The sequence below is a fragment of the Podarcis vaucheri genome (genome assembly GCF_965113315.1).
Source record: "Podarcis vaucheri genome assembly, chromosome: 3".
NCBI lineage: Eukaryota > Metazoa > Chordata > Lepidosauria > Squamata > Lacertidae > Podarcis > Podarcis vaucheri.
In genome coordinates, this window is record NC_138761.1 from 126,239,330 (window position 1) to 126,254,707 (window position 15,378).

Consider the following 15,378-nt stretch of genomic DNA (forward strand, 5'->3'; position numbering starts at 1 on the left):
GTGAACCTGAGAGTTACGTGGATGTTCCACAGGTATTGTCAGAATGTGTGGCAGAGGGGGTATGGGAGTTGGAACTTAACAGGTTAAGTTGTTCCCATGATGCCTCAGCATTCTGACGTCAGTTTTAGAAGCTGGGAGGAGCTTTCCTGTCTGTTCCTCTCCGGTCGTTGAGAGAGAGAGAGGCAGTTCATAATGGCTGCGAGGAGTCCTGGAAATTTCTGAGAAAAAGATGCAATAAAGAGCTGTAAATGGACATTACTGTGCTCTGTGTGTTTATCGAAATCTAAGTGACAGTTTGCTGCTGTGTTTTACTCTGCTGAGGCTTGAAGAAAGAAGGAGCAGATCGCGCAGAGGAAGTGTGCCGGACCTGCCGAAGCTGCCATAAGGAGCTAATTGCGGATAATAAATCAATTAGCACGTCAAGGACTAATCAAATATTCTACACAAAGAAGGAGACGCCACCACACTCCTTGGCAGCAAATTCCACTGTCGGACAGCTCTTACTGTCAGGAAGTTCTTCCTAATGTTTAGGTGGAATCTTCTTTCTTGTAGTTTGGATCCAGTGCTCCGTGTCCGCTTCTCCGGAGCAGCAGAAAACAACCTTTCTCCCTCCTCTATGTGACATCCTTTTATATATTTGAACATGGCTATCATATCACCCCTTAACCTCCTCTTCTCCAGGCTAAACATGCCCAGCTCCCTTAGCCGTTCCTCATAAGGCATCGTTTCCAGGCCTTTGACCATTTTGGTTGCCCTCCTCTGGACACGTTCCAGTTTGTCAGTGTCCTTCTTGAACTGTGGTGCCCAGAACTGGACACAGTACTCCAGGTGAGGTCTGACCAGAGCAGAATACAGTGGCACTATTACTTCCCTTGATCTAGATGCTATACTCCTATTGATGCAGCCCAGAATTGCATTGGCTTTTTTAGCTGCCGCGTCACACTGTTGGCTCATGTCAAGTTTGTGGTCAACCAAGACTCCTAGATCCTTTTCACATGTACTGCTCTCAAGCCAGGTGTCACCCATCTTGTATTTGTGCCTCTCATTTTTTTTGCCCAAGTGCAATACTTTACATTTCTCCCTGTTAAAATTCATCGTTTGTTTTTGCCCAGTTCTCTAATCTGTCAAGGTCTTTTTGAAGTGTGATCCTGTCCTCGGGGTGTTAGCCACCCCTCCCAGTTTGGTGTCATCTGCAAATTTGATCAGGATGTTGAATAAGACCGGGTCATACTTTTCACCTTTTTCATGTGCAGAGACTGTCCAAATGGGGATGGAACAGGACTTAGGCAATGAAAGTAGTGGAACATGATAGTCAAAGAGGTCAAAGAGCCATAAAGGAAAATGCACGTGTCAGAGGCATTTGGAGAGAGACCCATGTTTTCTGATTCAGACTCATTCTGAATCAGACCGGACACGGGCTAGAGCTCAACGTTGAACCTATCAAGTGGCAATGTCGACAGCAAAGAGGGCCTTCTTCGCCGCCTCTATTGCATCTGCAGAAAACAGCAGCAGGAGACTTTTTCAGGTGGTTCACAATCTATCGGAACCACCTACACCACCGGGGCCTTGTAGGGACCCCCAGATCTCCTGCAATGCTTTTGCAAAGTTTTTTGCAGATAAAGTCGCTCAGATTCAGAAGGAGGTAGACACCACCGTGGGAGCAAGGCCAGGGCAGGAGATTGCTAGAGTCCTGTCTAGTCTTGCTACATGGGATCAATTCCAATCTGTTACCTCCGAGGATGTGGACAGGCTACTTGGACGAGTGAAATCGACCACCTGTCTCCTTGATCCTTGCCCATCCTGGCTGATAAAAGCGAGCCGGGAAGGGCTGGGCGGTGGGCTCTGCGGGGTGGTGAATGCTTCCCTCTGTGAGGGAGCCTTCCCAGACCCGCTGAAAGAGGTGGTCATTAAACTGCTACTTAAAAAACACCTTTAGACCCGGCCAATATGGCCAACTATCGCCCAGTCTCAAATCTACCATTCTTGGACAAGGTGACTGAGTGGGTGGTTGCTGAACAACTCCAAGCATGCCTGGAGGATGTGAACCATTTGGATCCCTTCCAATTGGGATTCAGACCTCACCATGGGACTGAAACTGCCTTGGTCGCTCCACCTGGTACGCAGGCTAAGACCCTACCTGCCAACAGACTGTCTTGCCAGAGTGGTGCATGCTCTAGTTATCTCCCGCTTGGACTACTGCAATGCGCTCTGTGTGGGGCTACCTTTGAAGGTGACCCGGAAACTGCAATTAATCCAGAATGCGGCAGCTAGACTGTGACTGGGAGTGGCCACCGGGACCACATAACACCGGTTCTGAGAGATCTATATTGGCTCCCAGTATGTTTCCAAGCACAATTCAAAGCATTGGTGCTGACCTTGAAAGCCCTAAACGGCCTCGGTCTGTATCCCTGAAGGAGCGTCTCCACCCCCATCGTTCAGCCCGGACACTGAGATCCAGCACCGAGGGCCTTCTGGCGGTTCCCTCATTGTGAGAAGTTAGGTTACAGGGAACCAGGCAGAGGGCCTTCCCACCCTGTGGAACACCCTCCCTTCAGACGTGAAGGAAATAAGCAGCTATCCTATCTTTAAAAGACATCTGAAGGCAGCCCTGTTTAGGGAAGTTTTTAATATTTAATGCTGTATTGTTTTTAACACTTGATTGGGAGTCGCCCAGAGTGGCTGGTTTGAGCCAAGATGGGCGGGCTGCATGGCTAAGATTTTAAAAAGGAACATACAGACAATGTATTGAAAAGTGTTCAATTAGCAATAAGCACACCTTGGATTAGTCTGATTGGCTCCAATACTGCCTACAATGGAACCAGGGGGACATGGTTATTACTGGCTACAATCTCTATAATAGGGGTAGTAAGTGTGATGTTAACATACAGTGGTGCCCCGCAAGACGAATGCCTTGCAAGACGGAAAACTCGCTAGACGAAAGAGTTTTCCATTTTGGAGGTGCTTCGCAAAACGAATTTCCTATGGGCTTGCTTCGCAAGACGAAAATGTCTTGCGAGTTGCTGCAGGTTTTTTTTCCTTTCCCCCCTTTTTCTAAGCCGTTAAGCCGCTTATCAGCTGATCCGATAAGCCGATAAGCCGCTAAAAGCCGCTAATAGCGCTAATCCGCTAATCCGTCAATGGGCTTGCTTCGCAAGACGAAAAAACCGCTAGACGAAGAGACTCTCAGAACGGATTCTTTTCGTCTTGCAAGGCACCACTGTATAAGTTAGTTAGTTAGTTGATTTATATTTATATTTATATTTATATATAGTTGATTTACATTTATATATAGTTGATTTATATTTAGTTAGTTAACATATAAGTTAGTTAGTTAGTTAGTTGATTTATATACCGCCTTTCATTTAAAGATCTGAGAAAGCATAGCGATACATGGAGAAAAACTGCAGCCACTTCTCTCCTCCACTGGTCCTGCTGCTGCAGTGCTACCAAGAGTTAAGCCATGGTTTGCCTTAGGGTTACGTGTGGATCCAGGTTCAGGGTTTATTTTCTCTAAACTATGAGCATCAGGTCAGGAGCAAGCATTGGCTACAGCTTGTGGTTTGTCTGGAGTGAGACAAACGACAAGTCCAGTTTCTCCTGTCTCCTCATTCTGCCCTCTTGCATCCACTTTTACTAGAAGGAGATGAAGAGTAGAATAGATCAACACTGTATATAATTAACAACAAGAATAATTTGTGTGTGTTCCACCTTTATTTCAGGATTTTGTTTTATGACAAAGTGAGTTTCCCAGACACATATTGGTAAAAACAGCAAAAAGGGCTGCTGCCATGGGCTACATTTAGACATCAAAGCATATAAACTGAAAAGTAATTAACACAGTCTAAACTATGAGAGTTTCACAGTTGTGTATTTTGTACTCACACATTTTTTGTGATTGTATTTTGTATAATTTTAACTTTTTTAACTGTTTTCAGTTCTGTACTGGGCAGGTTATAAATTCAAATAAATTAAAACATAGTATTTTAACTCTTTTTTTTACAGTAATAAGGAAACTGAAAATAGGTCTTACATTCTGCTAACTGTTGTTTCTCATATAAGTAGCCAAAGTTCACTTGTGGTTCTAAAAGAAGGAGAAAAAGAACAAAGTTCCAACAACCTTATCATTTATTGTCAGCAAAATGCTAATTATTACACATTTAGGAAAAGTACAGAGATCTGAAAGGTGGGGGAGTTCTAAAGTTCTCATTTCCTGGACAGATGTCTTAAGTCTGAAGTGAAATAGACTTGAGCAATCCCAGCAGGTGGGTCAATATTATAAAGGATTGAATGTAATCAGATAGTGAGGTGAACTGCAACTGAATCCAAAGGAGCAGCTGAGTCAGGCTGCCACCAGAACTCTAGAAGGAGCCTGTGATGCCCATACAAGCCACCACTTTAACCTGGACTCAAACATGAAGTAACTGCACCTTTTGGCCCATCATGAATCTTCTGGGATTAAAAGGATTAATCAGATAAAGAAAATTGATCATTCACTCTGAAATGTCTATTTCAAAATATCAGGCGAGGAGGTTCCAGGAGGCCAAGACCAATGCACTCCTATGAATTTACAATGCCCTCTGCTGGAACTCCAATAAATAAAAACTAACTAGCATGCCCAGAATCAAATATTGCATTATATTTAAAACCTAATTTTATAAAATGAGGTTATGACTTTTGACATATATGTTGTCTTTGCTGATTCATTGCTTTAAAATAATTGCTTTAAAATAATTGCTTTAAAATAATTTGAACCAATGGTTTAACTAATTTAACTGCAGAGAATTTCAGGTTCCACAACATAATTCATAAAAAATTCCTATACAGTACTTTCAAAATTCAGAAAAGTTAAATATATATTTGTGTGTTTGTGTTTCAGTTTTGAGAGCTTGAAAAAAAATATCAAGTGAGGAGTGTATATAATTTTTTCATGAGGTTTACACCTTACCTGCTTCCTTTTTGTCATAGTAATGATAGATTCCAATGTCTTGGTCTACATAAATAAGGAAATAAAAAACTGAATTATAATTCTGGCACTTGAAATTAGACATGTTTCTTGGGAGGGTGGGCACTATCTTATAAACAGAACTGAGAACCCACGCATGCAGTCATACAAATACTTCCAGAAACACCCACTGAAAATACTTCAGAATGATTTCAGGCCAGCACCACTTAAAGACCTTAATGGGTTTTGAGACTCCATCTGAAAGCCTTCCTATTGATTTACATATGGTTCTACAATTAGAAGGGAGTTCTAAAACCCAGGGAGTGGGGGAATAACTGAGAAGGCCCTCTCTTTGATGCCCAATAAGGTACAGGAAGCAGGACCATTCCATTGACACTCCTTGAGGACCAGCTCTATTGGCCCTTCCATCACTCAACTGTCACCTGGCAGGTGACATTCCATCAGGCTGCAGCAGAGAGGAAGAGAGGAAGGCAGCTGGGCCCTTCAGACAGCTCTGCTGAGAAGCCAGCTACATCTGGTGCCTCTTCTCCTTGAGCTGCTTCTAGCCCAGCTGGTTGTCACACGCAATTTTTTAACTTTAAGAATCAGTGGCTGAATTTGCTTTTTCTCTGTTTACCTACCAATAGCTTTTTTCTTTTTCTATCTTTTAGATTGGCAGTCTTTGGGCAATGGCTGCCCTTGTTCTTATTGATTTTATGTAAGCCACTATAGGAGACCTTCCAGGTGGAGAGCAGTACAGAATGCTTTACATAAATAGACAGACAGAGCCCACTAGGCTAGTTGATCTTACAAGGAAGCCTACAAATAGGGCCCACAAAGATGCACTTAAAGCTTGGGCAATTCATACTGGTGCCTAGGAATTTTTTCAGATGAACTAGCCCCAAACTGGGGCAGGTGAAAGGAACTTCTAATTCTTGACCTGGATGCAATCCACCGGGGTTCAGTCCATGGCCACTCTATTTCCCCCACCCACATAGCTTCACCTCCCAAGTGGGGTGTTGCTGGAAGAATGGATTGCTTCCTTTCTCCCCTGGCATTTCTGTGTTGCACACTAAGAAATACAGTCTTTCTCAGCATCCAGCATAAAAGGCATGTGAACTGCCGATGAATGAAGAGACCACTCTGATTCTCCACCAGAAGCTTGCTATATTTTGTCCTGAGAGCTGAGAAAAGGACTGGGACCACAGGCAGAAAGAGACTGCACTGAGCAGTGGGGAAGAAGAGACACGGCTGATAAGCAGAACTATAAAAAACCCCTATTCTTCCCCACTGCTCAGCTGTTCGGTCAGCAAGCAGTGAGTGGGGCGGGGTGAGGTGGGGGGGTTCACACAAAATAGGTTTTAAAACTTTTATAAAATTCAGTTTTATGTGGACTTTGATGGCATACAGATTGGTATGCCAGAGGCAACCGAAGATGGTAAAGGTACTCCTGGATACCAACACTACCTGCACATTCTGAATTTAAGGAAAGCCCCAAAATGCAAACTTGGTCCTTTGGGGGAGTCCTCCATCCAAGATCGGTAGCACCCTTCCATCCAATTCAGCAGGTTTTCCTACCCACAGTACCTCTGTTGTATATGTGTATTTAACTTCAGCTTCACTCTCATCTACCTCAAAACAACCTCTAGTTTAGGAGGTTCCTTAGCCTTCTTGAGATTTTAAGATGGAAAGGACACATACAAACTGCTTGTCACCCTTACAATGGTGGCACATCAGCTGTTTCATTTAAGGTAACCTAGAAGGATAGCATAGTTTGATGATACTGAAAACTGCTGAGACATCCAGAAGAATCCATACGACTGCCACCTTTGCAAGGCTCTTTCACCAGTTACTAGATGGGTGACAACTTCACATGTTGTAAAACACAGAGATTTTCTCTATTTTGAAACAATAAGGAAATTATTTTACAGAGACAGGTATAGAAATCGTTATACAGAGACATTGTTCTTTCAAATTATCTTTTTTATCCTGAAAGTTGCTCTGAAATCAGTACAGTGGTTTTTGTTTATACATGAGAGGAGTTGTGACAGTGGATGGAGAGCAAAGGGCAGGCTTTTGTATTATGTATGTTCTGAAAAACATGAACAAAATACTACATGTTAATTTCTGAATATTGCTAAAGCTGGCAAAATGGTAACATCTGCTTTACCTTGAACATGCAAGGTGCTCTTCAAAGACCATAGGTGCATTTCAGAGAGAAAGACAGTCATCTGAAGCAATTGAGAGTTAATTCTAGAAGAAGAAGAAGAAGATATTGAATTTGATTGTCCATTAAGCTGAAAAAAGAACACTTATAAAAACTAAGAACAGCAAGTATCCCAATTTTTAATTCTTTCACAACCAAAAGCAACTAGTAGGGAATTCATAGACTATGTTTATGCCTACTTTCCAAATGTTATTCTTCCGATAGCAAGGTTTGTTATCCCCAAATGCTTGCACACAATGTGAGTATACCAGCATGTTCAGATACTACCAAAAGAGGAGCAAAAAATGTATCTGCATAAAAGCTTAGCAGTTTACTTTTCAAGGAGGTAATCAGTTTTGATGGTAAGAGGAAAAAAGAGGCTGAGCAAAGGAATAGCAGATTGTTGTTTTTAAAAGACACCAGAAGAGTAATGAAGGGAGCCTAGATAGAAAGAACAGGTAAGTAGATGCAAGGGAAGGAAGACATATTATATTTAAACTGGAAGTTAAATAAAATACAGGGGGGTGAGAAAGGGAGGCAGTGTAGAGAGCAGAAAAGGGAAGGAACACAGGCATAGTAACAAATGGAACAGAACAGTGAAATAATTCAAACAAGAACAAAGAGGTTTGGGAGAAAAGAAAAAGGGCAAATAATGTTTTAGTTGCCTCAAAAGAGAAAACAGGCAAATTTGTTTGTTTGTTGTTGTTGTTACTTCTTCCTGCCCTTCACCCAAAGGGTTCCAGGGCAGGTTCCGACAATTTAAAACATGTATTTTAAACAGCTGATATTACAAACATGGACACAAGATTGCAAGCTTGTGCAGTAAATAAGTTAAATAGAAAGAAAAAGTGAGAGAAAGAAGAGAAGGAGAACAGAAACTTGGGTTTATTGGAATTCATTTAACAAATTAGAGGAAGGAAGGAAGGAAGGAAGGAAGGAAGGAAGGAAGGAAGGAAGGAAGGAAGGAAGGAAGGAAGGAATACATCAAAAATCCTATTTAAGTACAAACTGTGTTCACACAGACCTGAATGGCAGCAGCATCCTAACTTCATATCCATATTTATGATCCTGCTCTGCTCTTCCTGTCTTCACTATACATTTATGCTTTCGCAAACATGCTAAATAGTGTCCTATTCATCAGTGAAGATGCAGTCCTCACGTCCTAAGCAGTTTTCTCTCTAAATGGGGCTCTGTAATTGGAAGCAGCCCTGTCAGGATAAGGCGGTTTGGGGAAGAATTGAACTTACTTTTGAACCACTGTGCTCAGTTAATGCTTTCCCTCTTAAATTCAAGTTGCTAGAATGACTCGTTAAAAGGTAGAGAGTTGTTTGTTGCTCTGAAAATTCATAAACTCAAAAGACAAAAATATATTCAAATTCTTTTTGTTTAAAACTATAGCATGCAAGCCAAAGATAACAATGTGGTGGCAAAGTGAGGGCTTTGTGAAGATTTTAAATGTGTGTCAGTATTATCCTTATAAATGTGCCTTTTAACAGCAACACACTGATGGATATAAAACTAAAAATATTCTATATTGATTTGAAAGTCACACCGAAGCGCATATTGTCAAAAAGGCCTAACTATGGCTTGTATAATAATCGCTGAAAAGAAATACATTATCTGATAACCAAAGAATAGTGGCATGAAAATCACACACTGTAAACTTATTTCCATTTGCTGAGAAGTTGTTTCATGCTCCACTGAATTAATTCTTCACATTTTAAAGAAGTCTGGAAATAAGTCCTATCTTTTGCAATTATAAGTGGTCATGTTATAGCTACAGAGCTTTCAATTTTAAGACATTTACATGTGTAACAGTACCAAAATTATATCAGGTGGTTAGTCCTTTCTTCTGGGCAAACATGAGAAATAGAAAATGCTTTATTTAACTAAGGCTTCAATTTTCATGTGCTGAATAGATTCCATGTCCTTAGGTCTTTAAGTAAAATATCAAATATCATGAGCTCTGCAATGCAATTGTGGGGAGACACCACAGTCCAGCTTCTATAGACATCCACTCATGCAGTCACAACTTTTAAAAGCATTAATTTGCCTCAACAATATTCAGCCACTATTTTTATTAGACACTTATTAGACTACCTATCCAGGCCTTAAGGTTAAGTTGTTGAAAACAAGGGACAAGATATTTTTGATGTTGGTTTTCTTTGGGAGCTCAGTCAAATCCCCGCTTTGCCACCCTCTAGACATGGAATCAAGACTTTTTTTATTCTACAGTGTTTCAAGACTGATACCTTGTGGGGGTTTATGGTGTGTGTTAATGTAGAAAATCCCAGAGCAGTTCACACATCTTATTCTCAAATACATAACCAACTGAAACTATAAAACCATCTTCAACCTAAAAACTGAAGCAATTTAAAACAAACCCACAGACTTTTACAGTTATACAAAATCAGTCTAATTATACACACAGTCAGTCAACTAAAATAACCCAATGAAAGGAAAGACATCCTCAATATCATAGTCATAGAGTTGGAATGGACCCCAGGGTCATCTAGTCCAACCCCCTGAAATGCAGGAATCTCAGCTAAAGCATCCCTGACAGATGGCCATCCAACTTCTGCTTTAAAATCTCCAAGGAAGGAGAGTCGACAACCTCCCAAGGCAGTCTGGTCCACAGTCAAACAGTTTTTACTGTCAGAAAGTTTTCCCTGATGTTAGTCAGAATCTCCTTTCTTGTACCTTGAAGCCACTGGTTTAAGTCCTATCCTCCAGGCCAGGAGAAAACAAGCTTGCTCTGTCTTCCACGTGACAGCCCTTGAGATATCTGAAGATGGCTATCGTATCTCCTCTCAGTCTCCTCTTTTCCAAGCCAAAGATAAGATAAGATAAGATATTTATTACGGCCATAGGCCCATACAATTCCAAGCCAAACAATTCCCTCAGCTGATCCTCATAAGGCTTGGTTCCCAGAACCTTGATCATCTTGGTTGCCCTCCTCTGTAGATGTTCTAGCTTGTCAACATCTTTCTTCAGTTATGGTGTGCAGAACTGGACACAGTATTCCAGGGACTCAGCTATTCAAATAAAATGTTTTAAGTGTGTTTTAAGTGTGATATACAATGGGACACTAAATGGCAATGGTGAGCCTTATGAAAAATTCAATGTAGTTTTAAAAACACTTTTTAAAAAGGCATTTGCAGAACTTTTTTTATATGTGTGTAGATTTTACTGAGATGTAGTCTGACCAAGGCAGAATAGAGTGGTACTATTACTTCGCTTGATTGGAACACTATACTTCTGCTGGTGCAGCATAGAATAGCATCAGCTTTTTTTTGCTGTTGCATCAGATTGTTGACTCATGTTAAGCTTGGAGTCCACCCCTAGATCCTTTTCCCATGGGGGAGGGGTTATTGGGTGGTTCTTGATTTTATTTCGATTATGTATTTTGTGTTTTTATATTGTGAACCACCCTGAGACCTGCAGGTATAAGGCAGTATACAAATAGTAGTAATAATAATAATAATAATAATAGTAGTAGTAGTAGTAGTAGTAGTAATGTACTGCTAGCAAGGCAGGCGTTCCCCTTCTTATATTTATGCATCTGGTCCTTCCCACCTAAGTGTAGAACCTGACATTTGTCTATATTGAAATTCATTTTGAATTCTGATTCTGTCTTCTGCGGCATTAGCTACCCCTCCCAGTTTGGTATCATCTGCACATTTCATGAGCATCCCCTCAATTCCTTCATCCAAGTCATTGATGAAGACATTGAACAACAAGGGGCCCAAGACAGAACCCTGCGGCACCCCACTTGTCACTTTTCCCCAGGATGTTGAGGAATCATTAATGAGTACTCTTTGAGTTCAGTCAGTCAACCAGCTACAAATCCATCCAACAGTTCCCTCGTTCAACCCACATTTTACGAGCTTCCTCGTGAGAATATCATGGGGGGCCTGGTGAAAATCAAGATACACTATGTCTACTGCATTCCCTAGCCAGTGTTAGGCCTTCCCCTGGGTTCCACCAGGCCATTTTGACCAAGCTCACCTCCTGCTACGCCTGACTTCAGGTACAGTGGTGCCTCGCAAGACGAAAAGAATTCGTTCCGCGAGTCTTTTCGTCTTGCGATGTTTTTCGTCTTGCGAAGCACGGTCCGTCACAACTGCGCCTCTTCAAGCGGCTTTAAAAAAAAAGTGCAAGACGTTTTCATCTTGCGAAGCAAACCCATAGGGAAATTTGTCTAGCGAAGCAACGCAAAAAGGCAAAACCCTTTCGTCTAGCGAGTTTTTCGTCTTGCGAGGCATTCGTCTTGCGGGGCACCACTGTACAACATCTAGTATTGGGCAGCTAAAGGGGGGGGGCTTGGACGAAAGGGGCTTTGGGGACACCAATGATGCTGTGTGCAACTCTTCCCAAAAACCGCATGGGCAAAAATGAGTCACCTGATGTCACTGGTCCCCAGAAGTGTATGGAAGTAAGATTCTGGCCTGCCAACTGGATCTCACCCTCCACTTGGGGCATGGCTACTTGGTGGATCCCCATTCCTGCATTGAATAACATGAAGCAGGTTATATCTTCCAGATTTGTCTACTATTGAACAAGGTATTGTTTCGTGTCTCTATCACTGATAAAAGCTATGACTTTCAAAACAGCTTAACTGAAGTAAATGGTAATAAGATTAAACAGAGCAACAGAATAACTTAAGGCAATGCTATTTATTAACGAGGATACATATAGTTTATATATCAATTTTACCTGTGACAACATTGATGAAGGCTGGCACTCAGTGTTCAACTGATGCTGGAAGTTAGCTTACAAACCTTAGAAATGTTTATCAAAAAGGATAGGCAAAGTGATCAAAGTACAAATTGTTGGATTCTGAAGAGGATTAAAAGTTTTACATTCATATTTTACTAGAGAATTATTTATTATTTATTTAACTTACTAGTCATTTAGTCTAAGCAACTTACAAAAGATTAAAGCCAAATGCATAGTATAAAAATAAACAGAAAACATTACAATAAAAAACATCACAAAAACCGTAAGGCCTGTGTCGCTTATTTGATAGCAGATGAGTGATCCAAACTAAAGATATCTCTTGACACTTGACACAGGATAACTATAGGAATCTGAACTGCCAACTCTTTTAAGAACACTATTTCAATAAGTTATAAATTGAAGTGTTGAGAATCATACAGTTTTAAGACGTTATTTACTACAGAAAAGATAAAACTATTTTAAATATGAATGAGAATTAATTAAAGAGAAACCATTTCTAAAAATTCACAAAAATTATAAGAATAATCCACTTAAATTAAACACTACGTTTCTATTTCTGCCTTTCTATTCTTTTCTGATCTTCAAACAGAATTGCATTAGGAAAAACACTTTATTTTCAGATATGCCCACCTCCACTGAAGGAAAGAAAAGAACCATCAGCGTTTACATTCTAATAATTCAAGATTGCTCCACTACTTGTTTAGGTTTATTGTGTGTCCTTGTACAGATAGGGAGGACAAAATGACTTTGAAGAAACATATGCACTTGTTCAAACATTTCAGTAATCACATTTAAAATAATTAAGTACCAAAAATAAAGCATTTGCATAAGTATAAATGTTATAATTTTAACACATTAATTTTAATATGCACCTTTTCTTAGCAGCTCAAGACAGACTCCTTCCATCTGAACATGAAAATATGAATATGAAAACATTCCTAGTCTACACAAATATTTGGCTCTGATCATTGCTCACTAAGCACATATATGATTGGAGGGATTTGTGTGTCTACAGCCCACATGTGAAGGCTCATTTCGAAGTGATGGAGTCCACATGTGCCGGCCTGACCATGTGGAAAGTCTCCAGGAGTTTGGAATACTTCTGAGGCAAGAGACTTATAACATGGTGTAACTTCTAACACATGAAATGGGTTAATGGCCTAGCTTTTTCTATACAGAGAGATGTAGAAGCCAGCTCCTCCATACTAGCGATGCTTTGGTATGAAGAAAGACCAAAATTTTATAATGCCACTCATCAATATATTAACCTTTGGGGAGGGGTGTTCCTACAATCAAGTGGTATATATTTTAATTACTGAATATAATAGGAAACCTATAATGGCTGCTTACACACAATCCCCATAAAGCTGTCAGGCTATAAAGAACATGGCATCTTAATTTATCACTCCTGGTCGAGATAAATGAGTGATGTTTAAAGATCTCTTAAATTAAAGTTGTTAGAAATTAAAGTTCAATACCCTCTTATACCTAATAAGGGGAACATAAGTTTCCCTCATATAGGCTGGGTTTGGAAAGTAACATCTAGTTTTGTCATGTGTTCTTGGCGCTTGTTTCAGCACTTCCTCCTTTTATACTTTTCTATTTTAACTAGAAAATGACAGAATATTCTGGGTTTCACTTTTTCTTTGTCTTGTTTTCCAAATTGGTATTATAGTTACAGCAGTTCATTATTCTATCACAAAAAATCTTGATCAGACACCTGAGTTTTCAAATAAATAGAACACCTGTAATCTTACCACCCCAGGCATCTATTGCCACATTTATTATATTATACCTTTACCATTTGTTTGTATGACTGAAATAATTAGTTCAATTCTATCATTAGGTCTCTTGATGGACTGATAGCGGTCACTCTTAGGAAGTTTGCCTTTCTGCCACCTTGTAAGACCAGTCCTCTAACAATGAATTTGTGTCTATAAAGAATACTCTTAGAATATTTATTATCCAATTAACACTTTTCCAATTAAGTAAGAGTCAGGAATAGCTTCCTAAGCTAACCTGTTCTTCCTGTTGTCTGCATATTCTAACATTTTAATTTGCAGCTCAGGAGGAAGTCATACACCTTACCACCAGTTGTCTGTGTAAAAACATTACAGTATTTAGTAGAAAAATATATTGTAGAATTTACTAGCTTAATTAAGCATTATCAGCATTTGTGAACCACATTATACTGAGGTACCATTTGTGGTAGAGCCCCATTCTGCATGGGAATATTAAAATTTAAGTTGGGGTTCTACAGAAAATCTTTCATGGTTTAATACTAAAGTCAAAAGAAATAGAAAAGCAATCACAGTCTATGTTTCTTTCAGACAGTCTGGAGGCAGAAACACAAAAAAATGCACTTAGCTTATGTCATTATCTAGCCCTTTAGCATCATTTTAAAAGCTTATAATTAAGAACCATCTTCAGTAGAAGGCAATTCTTTCCAAAAGAACATGTTTTAACTGTATTTTTTCTAACTCAAAGATACCAAACATATTTCTATCCTTTACGATGTAAAGTACTTGCCAGGCATTTAGACCTCTCATACCAAACAGAGTAAAACTTGAAGTACTACACTGAACTACAACAAAAAGAGGACGCCATGACAACTCTCGTTTTAAATACCCCTGCTATATGTAGGCTATAGAAGCTGTGATATATTGCTAAGGGGGGCAGAAGAGAGGACGAAAGCAAGACTTCAGGCACCAGTTATGTCTATGTCTCCTCCAGAAAGTATAGCCAGAGACATTTTGGCAAATTTAAAAAATCCACCCGGACAGAAATCGTAACCCTGAAAAAGAGGACATATGCTAGAAAAAGAAGACACATGGCTAGCCTAAAATATGCCAACTGCAGGGAGGAGGGCAACAGAACTCTCTCCAAAGCAGAAAGCACAACCGGTGGGTCAAATGTATTAACTTTCAAAATGCATTTATATCTCCTAACCCTATTATGTACAAAATACATATATCTGGTTAGCTACCTTGTTTGCAAATTTGCAGTATATCAAACTGTGCAGTAATGTTTAATTTCTACATATTCATATAATTTTGACCATTTATGTAAATGGTATTCACAGAAAAAAGGATTAAATGTATTTCCGGAGTGCTGCTACAAAGCACAATTCATCTATGTAGAAACAGGTACAAAAGACTTAAGACTGGAGTCCAAGAAGCAAGATAGGTCATTGATACAGAAGCACCCTCTAATGGATGCAAAGTGGCCTACATGCTAGAACAACCTACAAAGCTTTATGATCCTGAAGAAAGCTAAAAAGAAGGTAAGGAAGAGCTGATCTGCCAGCATGCACCCACTTGAACATGCACAGAATTACTGCTGGAGTGTTCAGTACAAAAAGGGAGAAATAAAGCTAGTGTGTGGTGCACAAAACTAAGCAGCTATTTATAGCCTGTGCCCTTTTCACTTCATGAGAAGCAGAAATCTAATAGGTGAACTTTCCCACATCTCCAGGCTAAAAAGAGCTAGA

The 15,378-nt window shown here is 40.0% G+C and overlaps 1 protein-coding gene across 5 annotated transcripts in view; it reads right to left on the reverse strand.

Moving 5' to 3' along the window:
• WDPCP (WD repeat containing planar cell polarity effector) overlaps positions 1 to 15,378 on the reverse strand; it is a 183,203-nt gene that overhangs the window by 130,618 nt on the left and 37,207 nt on the right. For all 5 annotated transcript variants that reach the window (XR_014217731.1, XM_082215763.1, XM_082215765.1 and 2 more), the window contains exons 2-4: positions 7,113 to 7,195; positions 4,946 to 4,990; positions 4,031 to 4,081 (exon numbers count right to left, since the gene is read on the reverse strand). Coding sequence is in view for 4 of the 5 variants with exons in the window: in XM_082215763.1 (XP_082071889.1) it covers positions 4,031 to 4,081; positions 4,946 to 4,990; positions 7,113 to 7,173 (157 nt within the window). In the remaining variant the exon portion in view is untranslated. The remainder of the gene's footprint in view (positions 1 to 4,030; positions 4,082 to 4,945; positions 4,991 to 7,112; positions 7,196 to 15,378) is intronic.